This window comes from Panulirus ornatus, chromosome 2 (genome assembly GCF_036320965.1).
Source record: "Panulirus ornatus isolate Po-2019 chromosome 2, ASM3632096v1, whole genome shotgun sequence".
Lineage (NCBI taxonomy): Eukaryota > Metazoa > Arthropoda > Malacostraca > Decapoda > Palinuridae > Panulirus > Panulirus ornatus.
Genome location: NC_092225.1, coordinates 28041893 through 28062825, shown reverse-complemented (window position 1 = coordinate 28062825; position 20933 = coordinate 28041893). Strand labels below are relative to the sequence as shown.

The window sequence follows — 20933 nt, the reverse complement described above, 5'->3', positions numbered from 1 at the left end:
TACAATCAAAGATCTTTTAGTTACATATAACTCCATTCTCTTAAATTACGTTTTCTCTCGCATATAATCCCTGTCTTCTATAATTTCATGATTTCTATATTTTTTTCATTTTGTAATAGCAGCAGAGCAATAATATGATTACCAATGTTTTGATTGCCAAATGAGAAGTGATATTATCTGATCACCTGCTTCCCTAACAGTTTCTCATTAAACCTGAATGAATTTGCCAAATTTACCCGAATAATCCTGCATTTATAGATCTTAACCAAATTTGCGATAATCTGCTTATCTAATATATATATATATATATATATATATATATATATATATATATATATATATATATATATATATATATATATATGTATATATATACCGGGGTTGACGTGCTGTCAGTGGATTGAATCAAGGCATGTGAAGCGTCTGGGGTAAACCATGGAAAGCTGTGTAGGTATGTATATTTGCGTGTGTGGACGTATGTATATACATGTGTATGGGGGGGGGGTTGGGCCATTTCTTTCGTCTGTTTCCTTGCGCTACCTCGCAAACGCGGGAGACAGCGACAAAGTATAATAAAAAAAATAAAAATAAAATATATATATTTTTTTTTCTTTTAAACTATTCGCCATTTCCCGCGTTAGCGAGGTAGCGTTAAGAACAGAGGACTGGGCCTTTTTTGGAATATCCTCACCTGGTCCCCTCTGTTCCTTCTTTTGGAAAAAAAAAAAAAGAGGGAGGATTTCCAGCCCCCCGCTCCCTCCCCTTTTAGTCGCCTTCTACGACACGCAGGGAATACGTGGGAAGTATTCTTAATCCCCTATCCCCAGGGAAATATATATATATATATATATATATATATATATATATATATATATATATATATATATATATATATATATATATATATATATATATACTATTCGCCATCTCCCGCGTTGGCGAGGTAGCGTTAAGAACAGAGGACTGAGCCTTTGAGGGAAATCCTCACTTGGCCCCCTTCTTTGTTCCTCCGTTTGGAAAAATAAAAACGAGAGGGGAGGATTTCCAGCCCCCCGCTCTCTCCCCTTTTAGTCGCCTTCTACGACACGCAGGGAGTACGTGGGAAGTATTCTTTCTCTATCCCCAGGTATATATATATATATATATATATATATATATATATATATATATATATATATATATATATATATATAGGAGGCTTCATTCACGGACAGAAGTTCACATCAAGGCCTGGCTGAACTGAAATATAGAGACAGAAAAAGAAGTAACAAGGGAAAGTGTTGACGAATCTTGGAGAAAGGGAAACATCTGTCTTGTGAAGTGTGCTAGGTCATGGTTGTTAGGGAAGACATGAGAGGATAGAGTTGCAAAGCTTTGAGGGGTAGGGAAAGTTATCACAACGGTCCACCCTTGAGTAGCCAATGGCAACACAGTAATCATGTGACGCAGCAGCTTGCCTAGTATTGTGTGGTCTAGCCAGCTCTCAGGGGCAAAAAGAAATACCTATGGCAAAACCAGTCCTTTATATAAACGAAGCACCTGTTATATATATATATATATATATATATATATATATATATATATATATATATATGGTGACTGAGTTTGGTAAAGTGTGTGAAAGAAGAAAGTTAAGAGTAAATGTGAATAAGAGCAAGGTAATTAGGTACAGTAGGGTTGAGGGTCAAGTCAGTTGGGAGGTAAGTTTGAATGGAGAAAAACTGGAGGAAGTAAAGTGTTTTAGATATCTGGGAGTGGATCTGGCAGCGAATGGAACCATGGAAGCGGAAGTGGATCATAGGGTGGGGGAGGGGGCGAAAATCCTGGGAGCCTTGAAGAATGTGTGGAAGTCGAGAACATTATCTCGGAAAGCAAAAATGGGTATGTTTGAAGGAATAGTGGTTCCAACAATGTTGTATGGTTGCGAGGCGTGGGCTATGGATAGAGTTGTGCGCAGGAGGATGGATGTGCTGGAAATGAGATGTTTGAGGACAATGTGTGGTGTGAGGTGGTTTGATCGAGTAAGTAACGTAAGGGTAAGAGAGATGTGTGGAAATAAAAAGAGCGTGGTTGAGAGAGCAGAAGAGGGTTTTGAAATGGTTTGGGCACATGGAGAGAATGAGTGAGGAAAGATTGACCAAGAGGATATATGTGTCGGAGGTGGAGGGAACGAGAAGTGGGAGACCAAATTTTAGGTGGAAAGATGGAATGAAAAAGATTTTGTGTGATCGGGGCCTGAACATGCAGGAGGGTGAAAGGAGGGCAAGGAATAGAGTGAATTGGATCGATGTGGTATACCGGGGTTGACGTGCTGTCAGTGGATTGAATCAGGGCATGTGAAGCGTCTGGGGTAAACCATGGAAAGCCGTGTAGGTATGTATATTTGCGTGTGTGGACGTATGTATATACATGTGTATGGGGGTGGGTTGGGCCATTTCTTTCGTCTGTTTCCTTGCGCTACCTCGCAAACGCGGGAGACAGCGACAAAGCAAAATGAAATAAATAAAAAAATAAATAAATAAATATATATTTTCTTTCTTTTCTTTCAAACTATTCGCCATTTCCCGCATTAGCGAGGTAGCGTTAAGAACAGAGGACTGGGCCTTGAGGGAATACCCTCACCTGGCCCAACTCTCTGTTCCTTCTTTTGGAAAATTAAAAAAAAAACGAGAGGGGAGGATTTCCAGCCCCCCGCTCCCTCCCCTTTTAGTCGCCTTCTACGACACGCAGGGAATACGTGGGAAGTATTCTTTCTCCCCTATCCCCAGGGATATATATATATATATATATATATATATATATATATATATATATATATATATATATATATAGTATGTGTGTTACCAGACTTTGCCTGCACGATGTTGCACCGCAAGAGAAAATTAATTCTGATAAGGATGTCTGGGAGTAGAGTCTCGTAAAAAATAATCACAGGAGACTGCATTTCCCTGCTGCTGGAAGTAGCGCAGTCTTGGGCTACAGGAGCATTAAGAACACTAACCAGCTGATCTTACTATGGATATTTAGGGGATCGTGTAGACTATGTAATTAAAAGAACACTCTAAGGAACCTGCAATTGTTGGTAGACGGAAGTCGGTGGTACCATGTTTGACAGAGGCGCGTGGCGTCACCCGCGAGTTGTAAACAATGGGAAGCCATCAGAATGGTGGAAACGGTGGCCAAATATTTTTTCTTTGGGTTATAGTGATCCAAGCTGGATTTTTAAAGCGGGCTGTAGGCTCTATACTACTTAGTACTGTTGAAACTGGGGGGTTAAATATGACAAATGCAACACTATATCTTATGTAAATGGTGATTCTTTCATGTTAATGGAGTACTGGTTGGTTTTCTAGTAGTTTGTAGGAGGTATATAATTTTCTCCAAATGCCTTTCTGTATCCAAGGTCAACCCCCCCTTCCTCTCCCTCCATTTAAGTTGGATGGGTTAACAATTTTCATGGATGTGTGTGTTTGTGTGTGTGGGAGAGAGGGTTAGTAGCTAAGATAGGCTTGTACCTAACTAAAACCGCTATTTATGATGAGTGCGGCCCTAGGAATTGTACCACACAGTTCTATACTATGGGAACAGTTACACTGCCCCATTCACTTAGGCCGACGAGAGGAACTGAGGTCTAGGGTAGCCGTGGTGAACAGCCTAGCTCCTGTGTCAGGTCACAAGGATGAATATGACCCACCTCCTCTCACAAGCAGGGTATGTACTGCCTGGTCCCCCTCACCAGCATGGTATGTGCTGCCTAGTGCCTCTCATCAGCAGGGTATGTACTGCTTGGTGCCTCACTAGCAGGATTTATACTGCCTAGTGCCTCTCACTACAGGGTATGTGCTGCCTAGTGCCTCTCATGAGCAGGATATGTACTGCTTAGTGCCTCTCATCAGCAGGTTATGTGCTGCCTAGTGCCTCTCATCAGCAGGGTATGTACTAGTGCCTCTCATCAGCACGATATGTACTGCCTGGTGTCTCTCACTAGCAGGGTATGTACTGCCTAGTGCCTCTCATCAGCATGAACGAACTGCCTAGTGTTTCTCACCATCAGTGTATGTACTGCCTAGTGCCTCTCATCATCATGAACGAACTGCCTAGTGTTTCTCACCATGTGCCTCTCGCCGTCAGGGTATATACTGCCTGGTGTCTCTCACCATCAGGGTATATACTGCCTGGTGCCTCTCACCATCAGGGTATATACTGCCATATGTCTCACACCATCAGGGTATATACTGCCTGGTATAGAGGTAAGCGTGCGTGGTGAGGCACAGCCAGACAGCAACACTTGGTGTACCGCAAATAGCTGACCCCGAGGAATGTGAGTGTTACTCTGCTGAACACCGCTAGGGGGCTGTTGCCACCGTGGCCATAACAGCCTCACCAGTACCCGCCGGGCCTCCAACACCTCCGCCGCCATCTATATATACACCCCCGGCATCGCCGTGCCATGACTGAACACCGCCCGTACAGCCCTTGCCGAGCCCAGCACATCATTTATCCGATTGTCGTACGCTTCCGCCTCAAGGTCGTACCGTCGTGGTACAGGGTGGTACCCTGGCGGTCTACGGTACTCAACCACACCTCCCACACCTTAGCCAAGGAGGTTTTTTCTTTTTTTTTTTTTTAGCCTTGTGTTACCGCCATACACATGGCGTTTCCTTGGTGATCTTCAGGTCTGTCCTGGTGATCTTCAGGTCTATCCTGGTGATCTTCAGGTCTATCCTGGTGATCTTCAGGTCTACCCTGGTGATCTTCTGGTCTATCCTGGTGATCTTCAGGTCTATCCTGGTGATCTCCAGGTCTATCCTGGTGATCTTCAGGTCTATCCTGGTGATCTTCTGGTCTATCCTGGTGATCTCCAGGTCTTTCCTGGTGATCTTCTGGTCTATCCTGGTGATCTTCAGGTCTTTCCTGGTGATCTTCAGGTCTTTCCTGGTGATCTTCTGGTCTATCCTGGTGATCTTCAGGTCTTTCCTGGTGATCTTCTGGTCTATCCTGGTGATCTTCAGGTCTTTCCTGGTGATCTTCTGGTCTATCCTGGTGATCTTCAGGTCTATCCTGGTGATCTCCAGGTCTATCCTGGTGATCTTCAGGTCTACCCTGGTGATCTTCAGGTCTGTCCTGGTGATCTTCAGGTCTGTCCTGGTGATCTTCTGGTCTACCCTGGTGATCTTCAGGTCTATCCTCATGATCTTCTGGTCTATCCTTGTGATCTTAAGGTCTACCCTTGTGATCTTCAGGTCTACCCTTGTGATCTTCAGGTCTATCATGTTGACCCCCTTTCAGGTCTCCTCTGATCCTCTACACCACGGAAATCCATATTACAACTTATGTGTATATTAGATGCATATTTATCACAACCCACGTAACAGTGGGTATACATGTGACGGTATACATACCCTGGTGACGTCGCTAACCGACTAGGGAATATACATAATATACATCCCTCTCTGGGTTCTGTAGATAACGTAAGACATTCAAAGCTGTGCTGGAACCTATAATAATAGTGAAATAATAATAATGATAATAATAATTATGATAATAATAATAATAATAATAATAATAATGATAATAGTTAAGTGAACATGTAATGTTTGATGTATTATGTAAACGAGAGGCAAAACATCCATGATAAGACGCAAGTAGTGACCCGAGGGTAAAGATTAGGATATAAAATGAAAGATATGCTGATAAGGTGTTTAGTTGATATCGCCATGAAATGATTAACCACAATGATAACACTGACGTCTCTAGTTTCTGTTTACCCAGTTTGGTCAGACTGGCCCGCCTGGATCCTGCTTGGATATGCTCAGATATATATTTTTTTTGGTTCGCCAAATAAAAAGATATTTTGAATTACAAAATGTTAATGATGGCATTGTTCACCACGCTCGTCGTCTGGTTTCGTAATGATGGTGTGATAACAACCCCATTATCTCCGTCGTTTCAGATCATTTCGCTGTTTTTTTTTCTTAATTATCGTTAGATGTATGGACAGAAATGATCGTATGCTCGAATTATCTCTTTTAAGCTTAAGGTAACGACTCTGGGGTATGATAGGGTGGCATTAAACTAGGCTCTTTCAGGTCAGAGGCCAGGCCACCATACCAAATGATCGTAACAGTGTGCTCGAGGGTCGTTACGCCTGACTCGTAGGGTTTTTACGTCGGACTCAAGGTATTCGTTAATACATGTGAGGCTTTTACGTCTTCAGCCGGTTTGTCCTACTTGTGTGTGAAGTTTCCCGAGGTCCATGCCTGGCACGGGCTCTTGTTTAAGACAGCCCATTCCCTTTTAAGTGGTTTAGATGCCATGCGTAGGACCTCTCCAGGTAACTCTGGAATTGGATCGCTTAAAGACTGAAATGGGAAGCATCACCAGTTGTAAACAAACCGGTCCAGCTGATCGGCTCGGCGCCCTTGGGTGGAATATTATCCTCCCCACAGGCTACTGCTCTTGGACATTTTAAAGTCATTTATTATTTTTTCCCCCAACCCTTACCTAACCTAGCTGATACATAAACCTAACCTAACCTACCGTAACCTAACCTAACATAAAAACTAAACTAACCTGAAATCAAAGGGTGCAGACGAACACAAAATTATAAGGAAATTAAGATAATTGTAATTCCTTGGGGTCAGCATTTTTTTTTTTTTTTAGCTGGTGTTCTTTATGAGGTTATTGGAATGGGATAATAGGGGAAACACGTTTAAGAATAACAACAACAGTGCTTTATTAGGTTAAGGCAAGTTAAGGTATAATAACCCGGGGGCAATGAGCCACGAGGTGCAAGATGTATGGTGGGAAAGTCAGTTGTGGCAGTTTGAGAAATACTACATGGTCTTGGCACTGGAGCCATGATGCTGGCGATGGTGGGCGTCAAGAGAGATGAGGCACCATAAGGAACCCTGCCGATGATAATGAGAGATAGCTGTAGTTATGAAGATGGCTATACTGATAGTCAGTTGTGGAGCATGGAATGGGGATGGTGAATCAGATGCTAATGGGGGATAAGAATACTGAATGGTAATATGACGCAAGTTTGGTGTTGGAGGTTAGCGTAGTTATGGTGATGTAAAGCAGTGGTGATTTCTGGTATATATATATATATATATATATATATATATATATATATATATATATATATATATATATATATATATATATATATATATATAATGAAGATCTATAATAAGGCGAAAGACAAAATATCGCTAGAGTGAAGTGAACCATATGGTAAAGAATACAGGTTGCTCGTGTGCCGCGGAGGTATATTTGTCTGTATGTGGGGTTGCAGGTTTGAATCAAGACTTTAGTCTCTTAACATTATATTTAGTGTTGAAAGCGAAAAAAAAAGGATTTGATAGTACTGAAAAATTACTTCCGGAGCTATGAGTTTAGGATATGTGACAAGTTATGAGGTCATATGCACGGGATCTACACCACTTAAAAGGAAATAAATCTTCATACCACGCAGTATCTAGAACAGCAAAGATTTGCTGTTATTTGTTGATAGATCAAAGAATGAAATTTACTGATTAGAACCAGTTAGTAGATGTAGTCTGATTATTTTTTTTTATGACAGTGTTTTGACTTTTAGAACCGTCCCTCACACTAATACCCTTATGTAACAGGTTCAGTGTCAGTTGAGGCCATGAAAGAAAATGGACCTCTCTGGTAGGAAGTCGATTGTTTGTGTAGTATATATTTGTTATCCAACCATTAAACTGTAAATATGTAATGAACTGTAGAATGAAAAAATCTTGAAACATTAATTAGGTTACATGAATTATAAATGGAGGAAAGTTTACTAAAAGTCGAAGCTTTATGTATATGACGTACACAGGATGTGTCCGAAACCAATGCTTCGTTGAAATTCATATATTAACTGGAACTCTCTTCATATTCTAAAAGTATAATTCAGATTAAAATTTTGTTTGAAAAGTAATATTTTGTCTGGCATTACAAATATGCGTACTTGTATTTGTTGTTTAAGGGCTTAGAATATATGAAGTGTTACTTACTTTGACGATAACGATAATTTTCAAAATAGAGAGTACAAATTCCATGTCTTATACCTAATTTCCTATCTTGAGAAACATTTATGGGAACGAGTTACATACTTAAGTTACACTCAGGTACGTCAATACGAATGTTAATTCAATTTTCATCCACATAAATCGTCTTATAATACATATATGGTAGTTAGTTAGCGAAAGTTCACTGTCTTACTATGTGCCACATCTTCAAACTATTATATAAACATCTAGTCTTTCAGCAGCATTTGTCTATAAGATTAGTGTATACCAATTGAAAAGTCTTCATTTATGGATTAACTCATTTACTTTTGTTTATACTCGAGTTGCAAAATTATAACACTGCTCACCTGAAGAGATAGAATAATCGTTATGTGAATTTTGGGTAAAAATATTCTGCCTCTTTGCTTTATATCGTGAATTATGATGTCTATTGCTCAAACCATATATCATTTTGCTTCGAAATTGTAACATATCTGGACTGACATGTGATGAGACTTGGCACCGCCGCGCTGTCGTCTGTCGTCTGCGTCCTTCTTGGCATTTCACTCAGCGTTTGGAAGGTAAGGTGTGCGTATCGTCTGTGTTGATGTTTGACCAAAATTTACCCCCCCTTTTGTTCCTTGGTAACTAAGTGTTGCTCTCTCCTTTCCTTTGCAGGCCCACCCTTAAAGTGGAGCGACTCTGCCCGAGCGGTTTCCTCTAGGACGGACCCCTTGGCTACAGTACAGTAAGTGTGGCGAGGAAAACATGTCGGTGATGGTGGCTTAGGGGATGTGTGCCACGTCGTGTGTGAATGGCCGTCCCCCGTCCCTGCATGCTCCCCCCAACCCCCCGAACTGGTGCTGGTGTCTGTAGCAGTGGGTATGGCGGGGGCTTCACCAGCTGACATGCTAATCTGGTGGCCGCCCTTGGGTTTCTAGGGGAGGTAGGTGGGCGCTACCTTGAACAAGTGGCAAATGCGTCCACGGTCTGGCGCTTCTGGCCTAAGACCACATTTAGATGTGTTGCTGTTTGTTTGGGATTCCTCGTTGGCCTGTTCCTTATGACTGTCATTAAACTATTTGGATTTGAAATTTGGGGAATGTTTTGTCGGTCGACGCACTCTTTTTTATTGTTATATTTTTTTGAAGTCCAGTTTATGGAACGTCAGTGTGTGGTTGGTGCTGTCTAGTGCAGACAGCTGTTCATTTGTGTCCGTGATGGCCTGTTGCGTCTGAGGGACAGCCAAGGTGTATGGGTTGAAATTCTGTCGTGGGTTGAAATTTTGTCGTGGAGTGGCTGTTGGTTTGTTTAGCTGAGCAGTTTGTTGATATGTCGTCCTGGAGCCCACTCCTGTCTACACCTATTGTTTTCAGGACCTCAAACAATTTGAGGGCCAGTGAATTAGGAAAAAAATATGGTGAATTATTGAATTTGAAGTATTATATAATACAGACATTCATATATTTTTGTATTAAAACCATGTACTCTTGGGGGGCCCTACATTGAGACTACTTCATTTATATTACTCTTGGGGGCCCTACATTGAGACGACTTCATTTATATTCGGAAAACTTTTCTGATTAGAAATATAACTTTTGACAGTTACACTTGGAGATTCCAGTGACGTTGAGAAGTCAACATACTAACAAGCAGTATAGCATGTGTAGATAATTCTCATACTTTTATGGAAGTCGCTGTTCTCTGGTTGCACCGTCATATTCTAAATTGTTTTAATGATAATATCTTGGGGCAATCGGTGTAATTGTGCAAACGAAAAATTTTAAGCAGATTGTGATTATTGTATGGAGCAAACGAAAATTTTTAAGCAGATTGTGATTATTTTATTGTACTGTTGAAAGGCAATACAGCAATGGAGAAGTTAATGAACTACAAGAAAAAAATTGAGGTTAGTGTTTAAGTACCTTAAACATCAAGATGTCATTGTACCTTATGAACACCTCACCTGACTTGACCAAACTGCAGAAATTACTTTTATTTTCTGTGTAAATCCTAAATGTATACACTATTTTCCTCAGCTTTTTGTGGCTGCATGCTAAAATGTTGTCTGCACCTATATATATATGTGTGCACTATGCATGTATATATATATATATTTTTTTTTTTTTTTTTTGCTTTGTCGCTGTCTCCCGCATTTGCGAGGTAGCGCAAGGAAACAGACGAAAGAAATGGCCCAACCCACCCCCATACACATGTATATACATACGTCCACACACGCAAATATACATACCTACACAGCTTTCCATGGTTTACCCCAGACGCTTCCCATGCCTTGATTCAATCCACTGACAGCACGTCAACCCCGGTATACCACATCGATCCAATTCACTCTATTCCTTGCCCTCCTTTCACCCTCCTGCATGTTCAGGCCCCGATCATACAAAATCTTTTTCACTCCATCTTTCCACCTCCAATTTGGTCTCCCACTTCTCCTCGTTCCCTCCACCTCTGACACATATATCCTCTTGGTCAATCTTTCCTCACTCATTCTCTCCATGTGCCCAAACCATTTCAAAACTCCCCCTTCTGCTCTCTCAACCACACTCTTTTTATTTCCACACATCTCTCTCACCCTTACATTACTTACTCAATCAAACCACCTCACACCACACATTGTCCTCAAACATCTCATTTCCAGCACATCCACCCTCCTGCGCACAACTCTATCCATAGCCCATGCCTTGCAACCATACACACTGTTGGAACCACTATTCCTTCAAACATACCCATTTTTTGCTTTCCGAGATAATGTTCTCGACTTCCACACATTCTTCAAGGCTCCCAGGGTTTTCGCCCCCTCCCCCACCCTATGATTCACTTCCGCTTCCATGGTTCCATCCGCTGCTAGATCCACTCCCAGATATCTAAAACACATTACTTCCTCCAGTTTTTCTCCATTCAAACTTACCTCCCAGTTGACTTGACCCTCAACCCTACTGTACCTAATAACCTTGCTCTTATTCACATTTATCTTTCTTCTTTCACACACTTTACCAGACTATATATATATATATATATATATTATATATATATATTGTATATATATTTATATTAGATATGATCGGTGTTTCCCGCATCAGCAAGGTAGTGCCAGGAAACAGACGAAATAATGGCCCATCCTCTCATGTAGCACAAGGAAACAGACAAGGAATGGCCCAACCCACCAAGATGTACATGTATATACATAAACACCTGCACACGCACACATTTTTTTTCATACTATTCGCCATTTCCTGCATTAGCGAGGTAGCATTAAGAACAGGACTGAGCCTTCAAGGGAATATCCCCACTTGGCCCCCTTCTCTGTTCCTTCTTTTGGAAAATTAAAAATGAGAGGGGAGGATTTCCAGCCCTCCGCTCTCTTCCCTTTTAGTCTCCTTCTACGACATGCAGGGAATACATGGGAAGTATTCTTTCTCCCCTATCCCAAGGGATACATACATATATATTTTGACATATGCATACATATACATACACAGACATATACATATATACACACATGTACATATGCATACTTGCTGCCTTCATCCATTCCTTTCTTCGCCCCGCTACACCCGAAATAGCATTCCCCCCCTCCAGTGAGGCAGTGTGAGGAACTGACAAAAAATGCCACATTCATTCACAGTCTCTAACTGTCTTGTGTAATGCACCAAAACCACAGTTCCCTTTCCACATCCAGGTCCCACAGACCTTTCCATTGTTTACCCCAGACACTTCATATTCCCTGGGATGGCATTACTGTTTCCTGTGGGGCAGGGTAGGGACAGGAATGGATGAAGGCAAGCAAGGATAAATATGTACATGTGCATATTAAATGCCTGTGTGTGAGTATGTATATGTATTTATACGTGCATATATGGGCATTTATTTGTACATGAGTGGATGGGCCATTCTTCGTCTGTTTTTTATATTCTGGTACATACTTTACAGATGTACTTGAAATCAACAGCAACCATCACTTATGAGGTGCCATCCTATGAATACAGTGTCTTTTATATTCTCTTATTTTTTCTTGTTTTGATATTTGTTTTAAGGCATGATACAATGAAGCACTGACATCAGCCAAATACCTAAACATAGGTTATCCTTTCATCCTTTCAAAAGCTGTCATTCTTTAAGGTTCTGGTTCCAACTGTGGCAAAAAGTATCAAGTAAATTGTATGTAAAGCAATAGTTGAAGTTTTATAATATCATTTCATGGCTTAAAAGATAGGTTAAAGTACTATACTCCTTAGATTATCATTGAACACAGACAGTGGTGTTGCCAGGTTTGGCTTATGATTCCACTATCTCTGATATAACCTTGGCTGGAGGCCGAGGTTTACGTATTATCGACCCAATTACTATGTCTCATCAAGAGAGTTTTGATAAGGCTGTTAATATAGCTTCAGCTGCATTCCCATCGCTTCTCTTGACCTTGCTCTCTTTCACTGTATTAAAGCTGTTAGATTTGATAAAACTTATTGATAGAATTGTTTTCAGATTTATTTGTATGGTATGTCATAGGTGATCAAATGGCATACAATTTCCTGCTCAAGGTATACTCATGGGTTGAGAGCCAAGTTACCTTTTTTAATTGGTTTATGCAGTAGAATATCATAAAATGACTAGATGGATTTTCATACAAGATACTTGACCTCATTTCTTATCCTTAAAGGTATCTGATAAGATATTTTTAAAGTTTTTAGGATTTTATCATCATTCTTAGAATGTTAACTCAAAAGTTTCTTGATCTAATTTCAGGAGTTCTGTGCCAATCAATTCTATGACTTGGGTGCACATTGTTATTTTCCTTATTACTGATTGACTTTTCAGTCATTTCAAGGCAAATCATGACATTAAGTGGGCACATAGTGATGTTTTTCATTATTAATTGAGCCCTGGATGATGTAGCCATGGAAATTTAGATTTTATACATGATTTCCCTTTGACATACCAAAACTTGTGCTTCAGAAGTGAAAATGTTATAGTCTATGCTGTAGACAGGATTGATTTATGCTTGAGTTAAAGATCTGTCTATGTCAGTCATCATTACTTCATTCCCAGTTTTATGGGGTGCATTCCATACGTGTAAGCCTCTAAACTCGTACACATCCTCTGCTCATGCCAAGTGTTAAGTAAAAGAAGATTCCCAGAGACACATTGCATATGTCTGAAGTGGAGTGTGAAAAGTAGAGATTCACTCTAATGCAGCTTATTTTCAAGTTCATTTACAGTTTTCAATTACACTGTATAAAATCTGTACTTGTAGAGTTTTAGAGAATATTTATTATTATTTTAATGGGCATAGTGTCTCTATATATCAGTACCTGCCATCTTCTAAAAAAAAAAACAGAAATCCTTAGGATGGGTTGGGGATAGTGGGAATACCCACACCACAACTCCTTGGGAATACGTGCCAAAGGCTCATTTTCCTGCTGACAATGGGCCTGGCTGTCCTCGCCTATAGAGTGGGTAGATAATAAAAATAATATGTATTAGAGATGAGTGGGAGTAGTATCAGTGAACTTCAGAGAGATGAGAAAACCTCGTTTAGAAGGAGGAAATTAAAGGGATCCTACTAGATGCATTGGCTTGAATTATAATGTTTTGTAGTTTTTTATATTAAAGATTAGGGTGCAGGTTTAAATAATGATGTAAGAGCTCATGGTTGGCAGATTTAAAAAAAAAAAAGATATTTCCCTTCATGTTTTTGATCTACTGAATATTCTTTTCTTGCAATAGTGAACTGTCAGGATATTTTAAGATTTTTCTTATGCATTTTGTACTGCTGTGGTAAAAGTATTTGCCTGATTTTTACAGCACTGTTTCTTACTAGTGCTGCTGTTAACTTTACAGACTTTTGTGATTTTGCCATTAGAAAAACTATCTTTGAATCTGACTTGTAACAGGATTTTTTTAAATATGACATAATGATAATCAGATTTTTATTGTTAGTAGAATAAACGATAAAACATGTAGGGGCAACTCACTTGACACTTAGGCCTTATTCTTTCACTATGATGCTTTGTACTGAAACATTCATGAATTTCATACACATCAAAGTAGTGAATGAGGTATACTTAAGTGGTTTTCCATTGGTATGTAAGTATCTTTGAACTTATAAGGTTAAGTACTGTATTTATTCAACTTAAAAAACTCAAAATCAAAGGGTTATAAAGGAAACTTGGGAGTTAAGGGTTTGAACAAGGACATGATTGAGGTAAAGCTTGATATTATTTAATGCCTCTGACATAAGTTTAGACATTTAAGTATGTCCACAAGGAGTTTTACGCTTATTTTCGAGAGTATTGGTCTTGAGGCTATCATTTTGGAAGTGAAATTAGAGATTCTTTGGAGGATTGATGATAGTTGGAAAGTCATGGATATAACAAAGTCCAAGAGTCTTGCTCACTCAGTTGTGGCCAGTCAGAAAAAACAAAAAAGAAATATGTTCTTTTTCTGTTACCCTAGTAACAGCAAGGCTTTTGTGTAACAGAAAGAATGGTGTAATGGAGAAAATGGAAAATTCATCAAATGTGTGGGCTGAAGCCCAGAAATCGAAGAAACATACCAGTAACATCTTGAATTATCAAGGAAAAGGCTGTCATTATGTAATAACTTGAGTGATATGCTAGATAAGTCAAGATGAAACTTTGTTGCAGATAATGGTTGGTTTGATCTGTTACAGAGGCATCTCAATTTGCTTAATGTCTTTGAGTAGGGAGGCTGCTAATGTTAATACTGTGTTTGTTATTACCTATTTGTACTATATGGGGAGGGAGTTTTACACTCATAGTCCTCATCTCTTGAACATCCTGTTTTCATATAACCGTATTAATTTATGTATGTTGTCAAGCATGAACCATTTCTATAGTTATTCTGTTCCATTCATCCATTGCTCATATTTTGTAAAAGTATTTCTTTACCTCCTTATTAACAAGCTTCTTACTTAATTTCATGTTATGTCCCTGTGGTTGCTATAAACCATACATCTCTCAAAGAACTGTTCGCTCTCCATGTCGTCATTATCTTTTAAAATCATAAAGATTTTGACCAGGTCACCCCTCAGTCTTCTTTCTTCAAAGATTTGTAAGTATGAAGCCTCCAGCTTTTCCCTTGTAACTTGAGTTTTGTTTCTTCTGGTACTACATTTGTTGCCCTCATCTGAATGTTCTCTGTGAGCATTTTGTGCTTTTGTCCACACTGTGTGGAGTGCAGTGTCCCATTCCCTTTCATAATTTAGTTCGTATTTCAGTTAAGGCATGGCCTTGATGTGGACTTTTGTCCATGATTGGAGCCTCCTTAAAAAGATAAAAATGGTGAGAAAGCTGACCAGGTTGTGTTTATATGACTTGGACATAAGGAGAGGCTGAGCAAAGAAAAGACTACCTATGAGGATCTGTGTCAGAGTGAGGGGAGCAAGGGCAAAAGAGAGACTGAGAAGGAAATGGAAGGATGGAGTAAAGAAGTCTTTGGGGTCTTGAACATTCAGGAGGGTGAAAGGCATACATTAAATTAAACTGGATCATTGTGGTATATAATTGTTATGGACATCTGGTCAGTGAGTTTAGATATCATATGAAGTGGTTAAGCATGGAGTAGTGGCTAAGGCTTGGTTGTGGACAGTAGGTACTGTTTTCAGTGAATTAAACATGACAGCTGCGAGTGGATATGTGCAGATGTGGCTGTTGTAATTTGTGCATTATACTACCTTTTTCAGGTGGAACTAAGTGTAAAAGAAATAGATGAGGATAATCTATAATTTCTATTCTCATATATCATTATTTTTTCAGTGTTACTGTAACGACTCGGCGAGAATCATGGACCCGACCCCCCTGCAGCAGACAGTGATGGAGTCCCCCGAGGTGATCTCCCACCCCCAGGAGGTTGACCTCGGTGCCCCTGCCTCCCCTACTGACCCCCCAACAACCCCTAATGCTGACCAGGCCTATGAACCCTTAAGTTATGATGAGGTTAGTACCTTAATGATTTTATTATTATTTTTCTGATGCAGAGAGAGGCTATGTATATGATGTGTGTTATTGCCTATGTGAACAGTTTGGGGAGAGTGATTTGATATTTGCTGGGCTAATCTGGTAAACTTTTCTTTTTTAACTATTGAGACAACTAGAATTAAATCAGGATCTCTTTCTGAAGGTAGTTGTGCTAACAATTGCAGCAAGGGTGGGGTTTATATGCAATTACCTGTTTCTCCTGTATGATAGCAATTCTCCATTGGTGAACCTTCATCTTTTGAAAAAGTTCTTTTTGAAGTGTGTGTAATTATCTCTTTGTATTTACCTCTTCATACTGTATAAGGAGGGAACAGATGTCATAGGTATAGATGGATAGATAGATTCTATGCTGAGTAAATCTCAGGTGGGGAAACTGCAACTATCCACTGAAATAAACTGTGTACTGTGTACTAGGAACAGATAAGTGCATGTGTTTTAGGTATTATTGCATGTTTTTTTTCTTTCTATAATAGAAATATACTGATGAATTTTTCTCTTGTTAATTAGCTGTTTCCAGCGCTGCCTACTGCTGGTGTGACCCAGACTTCTGCTTCAGAAGTTCCCCAAGACAACTGGATGAAACATAGTGATATGCGCATTGCTTCTACTGTCATCACACAGGTTAGTACGCAGAGAGGCACCAAGGTTGATTTTGCATTCATTTCACCTTCCACAGAGCATTTCAACCTGCACTGTTATATCCTTTCTCCTGATCCATAAATGTTACAGGGTAATCCTTTTGTTTCTCCTATGTTTTGATTGCAGCTTAATCATACAGGCAGTGTCTGGTAACAACTGTATATACATATGTATAGATATTTTTTTTTTTTTTTTTTTTTTTTTTTTTGTACATGTTCATCTTTTCCCACATTAGCAAGGCAGGCTAGGAACAGGCAAACCTCCTTTATTTGGAACTACTCACTCTCATCTCTTCCCACTTGTACATGTACCTTACTCTCTTGATAGAAATTCTTCACTGCATCTAGTAGCTTACTCCCACAACCATAGCCTCCTCAACAAGGCATCTCAGTCATCTTTATTAATTTTTTGGAGGTCCATAAATTCCATATATAAATCCTTTTCTTTCTTAGATTATTTTTCACACAAACACATCAAAGCAAAAACTTTTCCATGCTTCCTCTGCCACTCCCTAAAGCAGTTTCATTTCATCCTAATCTGATTTTCAGTGTGTGTCACCAACCTCTCAATAATCATTCTCCCATACAACTTATCAAGTGTACTCAACAGTCTTATATCTTTGTATTTCAGCAATTCACTTTTGTTTTCCCTATGCCTTAATACAAAGGCTCTATACAGGCATTTCATTTTTGCTCTGGTACCTCACCTCAAGCCATGCATATTTTGAAAATCCTGAATAACTGATCAACAACACTGCCAGCTCCTTTCTTGAGAAATTTGGCTGCTCTTCCATCCCCTCCTGTTGCTTTATCACAATTCATCTTATGCAGTGCTTTCACCTCCTCTTCTTGTTTCATCAGACCATATGCTATGACTCTAATCCTCATACCCCTATATCCCAAACACCCCACATCTGTCATCATGTAACATATTCAGCATTCCTTTAGAACAGTCTTTCTATTTCCTCTTCACCTTTTCTTAACCTATTACTGCTTCCTGATTTCTGCTCCGATCTGATGCTTTTGTTTGTTGTTTGGTTTTTCTCATACTGTTCACCTCCCTCCAAAACATTTTCTTAACTGATGCTTTTGTTTGTTTGGTTTCTCTCATACTGTTCACCTCCCTCCAAAACATTTTCCATTTCTCCTTGGAGTTTGCCGATATTCTCTTAACCCCATCTCTCATTTGCCCATTTTTCAGCCCCTTCACCTTTTGTACATTGCCTGACGTATGGGGAAGTTTGAACTTCGGGGCTTTATCAGTATTTTGAATATTTTTTTGGTAAATGTGGCATTTCCTTTTAACAGGTATTCCGTGTTCCTTATGAAGAACGTGCCAAGATTGATGGTAATAGTCAATTTGGAGAATCTGCCTCCTCTCGTATTTGTGCAGACATCACTTCCCGCACTGGAGCCCACATTGAGATCTCATCAGCCAAGGATCAATCCCTTACTTTCTTGGTTACTGGCAAGAATGAGGCTGTTACTAAAGCCCGTCGACTGGTCTTGGATAAGTTTCAGACACAGGCTCGCCACATTATAAAGATACCTAAGGTGAGACAATTGATTTAAGTAAATTACCTTGATACTTTTCCTTTCAATGAGCATAACTTGCCAAATGTTTCTTCATTGGTTGTATCATTTGCATTTTTTAAGATAAAGATGAATTGTCTTGATACAGGACCATCATCGTTTTATACTTGGCAAGAAGGGAAAGAAGCTACAGGACCTGGAGATGAATACTGCTTCTAAGATTCAGGTTCCTAACTCCAAGGATAACTCGGATGAGATTATTATTGTAGGCACTAGAGAAGGCATTGAAAAAGCTGTGCATGAGATTCAGCTCATATCTGATGAACAGGCAAGTCTTTAGCTATTATTGTTTCCAATTGCTTAATGTGTTGAAAGGATTTGAAGGGATCATACTATGGGACAGTATAGCATGCAGTTTTCCTGGCATACATTTGAATCACTACAGATATTGAAGCCAGTGTTTATAAACAGTATTTAGAAGAAAGGTGCAAGTATGCTTTTGTATGTGCATGGAGTGTACATTTTGGAATGCATAAAGTTTTACAGGCAAAACAGATTTTGTTAGGAGCACTGTTAATAACATTCTTATCTGAATAAGTGATTAAGGTGCTTGGCCACAGATTTTTTTTATCCAGGTAACATTAGCTTTTAGCAACAGACTAGTATACATTTTATGCTTAGAAATTACAGTTGTATTGAAGGTTGTTGGTCTGTATCCCTGATATTATCCATTTTATGCTTAGAAATTACAGTTGTATTGAAGGTTTGGTCTGTATCCTTGATATTTACAAGTTCTCTATAAAAATCATGGTTAGGGTTTACTTACCATGCATATATCCTTTTCCTCATGCAGTATGACAGATTGATTTCATCCAAGAGCTTTGACTTTCATTTTAATGGTAGGTTAGTGTAGGTCATAACATGTAGATGGGTGTCTTAGATTATGGTCTGACCATTTTGCAGCTCTTGTGGAGATGATGATCTGGGAGAAGTGGAAGTATGGCATAAGGAAGAATAGAGGGTAAAAGTGTTGACTAGGAAGATAAATCAAGAATGCACTGAGTATGAAAGAAGGGTGACAGAAAGCTTAGATAAAAGAGCTGTAATTGTAAGGTTCCTGTCATATGTGAATGAGGTGTTTACAGTGTTTACAGAAAAACTTTTTAAAGTTGTAGAATTAGTGGTTGAATACAGGTTTATGAGATATGAGAATGATAGTGGAAATGTATGGTGGATGGATGAGATGAGAGATGTGTGGAAAAGAAGAAAAAGGCATATGATATGCAGCAGATGAAGTTCAGCTAAGGAGAGAGGAAGAATATGAGATTTGCAAATGGAATTTTAAGAGGTTGTTAGAGGAAAGCAAAGAAAGAGTAGATAAAGATTTTGGAATTAAGCCGTGTGAAAAGTTTTATGAAAATATGAAATTGTAATGGAAGGAGATGAAAAAGGAAAGAAATGTATGTCAGAGTGGAAATGTAAATGTGAGGAGGAGAGTTATTGAATCAAAAGGGTGAAGTGCAAGGAAGATGGGAAGAATGTTTTGAAGAACTGATAGATGTGGTAGAAGATAAGCAGCATTATTTATATATAAGGGGATGGAGAATGGAAGGAAGGGATACAAGTGCTGGGGTTTTCAGCAAGAAGAGAGGTAAAAAGGGCAATATTGAGGTTGAAGGTATGATTGGCACCTGGAGTGGATGGGATTACAGCTGTAATGTTGAAGTATGGAGGAGTAAGTGTGATGGAAAGGATGTATTTGATACGTAATTTAGCATGGAAGCATAAGATTGGGTCTGAATATTGGATGAAAGCTGTTGTTCCTTAATCAAAGGAAATGGTGCTGAGGATGTATGTAGCAGTTTTACGGAAATAAGTTTAAGTATACCCGGAAAAATGTTTACAAGAGTGTTGATTGATAGAGTAATGAAAGTGACTGAATAAAGAGTAAGTGAGGAGCAAGGGGGTGTTATGAAAGGTATGGGATGTGGAGATCAGATTTTTGCAGTAAGAATGACTGTGGGGAAACTATCTAGCAAAAGGTAAGGAGCTATTTGCAGCTTTGATGGATCTGGAGGAAGTGTGTGACACAGTTGTGTGGAATGCTTTTTAGGATGTATTAGGGTTATATGGGGAAAGGGGAAAATTGTTGGATGGTGTAAAACCCATCTACAGAGGAGCAAATGCATGTTTAAGAGTGGATGGAGAGTTGAGCAAAAGTTTTCATGTTCGTTAGGATTTAAGGCAGGACTATGTTATGTAAGGTGGCTTTTTAACATATGTATGAATGTAGTGATAAGAGAGAGAAAAGCAATACTAGGGAAAAGGGGTGTAGAGTTGGCGTGTGTCTGTGAGGTATGATGACAAGTGACAAACCTGTCTGTGGATGATACTATGATGTTTACTGAGAGTGAAAAGGAGTTGAAGGTTTTAAGTGTGTTTTATGATGTAGGTGATTGAAGGTAAATGTGAGCAAAAATAAAGTAATGGCATTTGAAAGGAGATATAGTGAAATTATAGATTTTGCAAAAGGCCCATAGTGTGAGAGGAAAGTATATTAAAATGTATAGATATGGAGGGAGAAAGACTGTAAGAGATGACAGAACTTAAGTATTTAGGAGCAATCTTGTGTAAATGTGGTATAATGGAAAGAGAGAATGGAGAGAGCAGTACAAGGTTAAAGATTCATTGGGTCTCTGAATAGAATAATGAAGGTTAGAGTT

General features: G+C 39.3%; 1 protein-coding gene across 3 annotated transcripts in view; it reads left to right on the top strand.

Moving 5' to 3' along the window:
* The first annotated feature begins 8580 nt into the window (after nt 1-8580).
* Dp1 (satellite-binding protein 1 Dp1) overlaps nt 8581-20933 on the top strand; it is a 40262-nt gene continuing 27909 nt past the window's right edge. For 2 of the 3 annotated variants that reach the window (XM_071672989.1, XM_071672980.1), the window contains exons 1-6: nt 8583-8602; nt 8700-8769; nt 15818-15997; nt 16547-16660; nt 17986-18231; nt 18359-18538. In XM_071672989.1, the coding sequence (XP_071529090.1) occupies nt 15845-15997; nt 16547-16660; nt 17986-18231; nt 18359-18538 (693 nt within the window). In that variant the 5' untranslated portion in view covers nt 8583-8602; nt 8700-8769; nt 15818-15844. Of the gene's footprint in view, nt 8603-8699; nt 8770-15817; nt 15998-16546; nt 16661-17985; nt 18232-18358; nt 18539-20933 lie in introns of all 3 variants that reach the window. The other variant, XM_071672969.1, reaches the window with a different exon arrangement.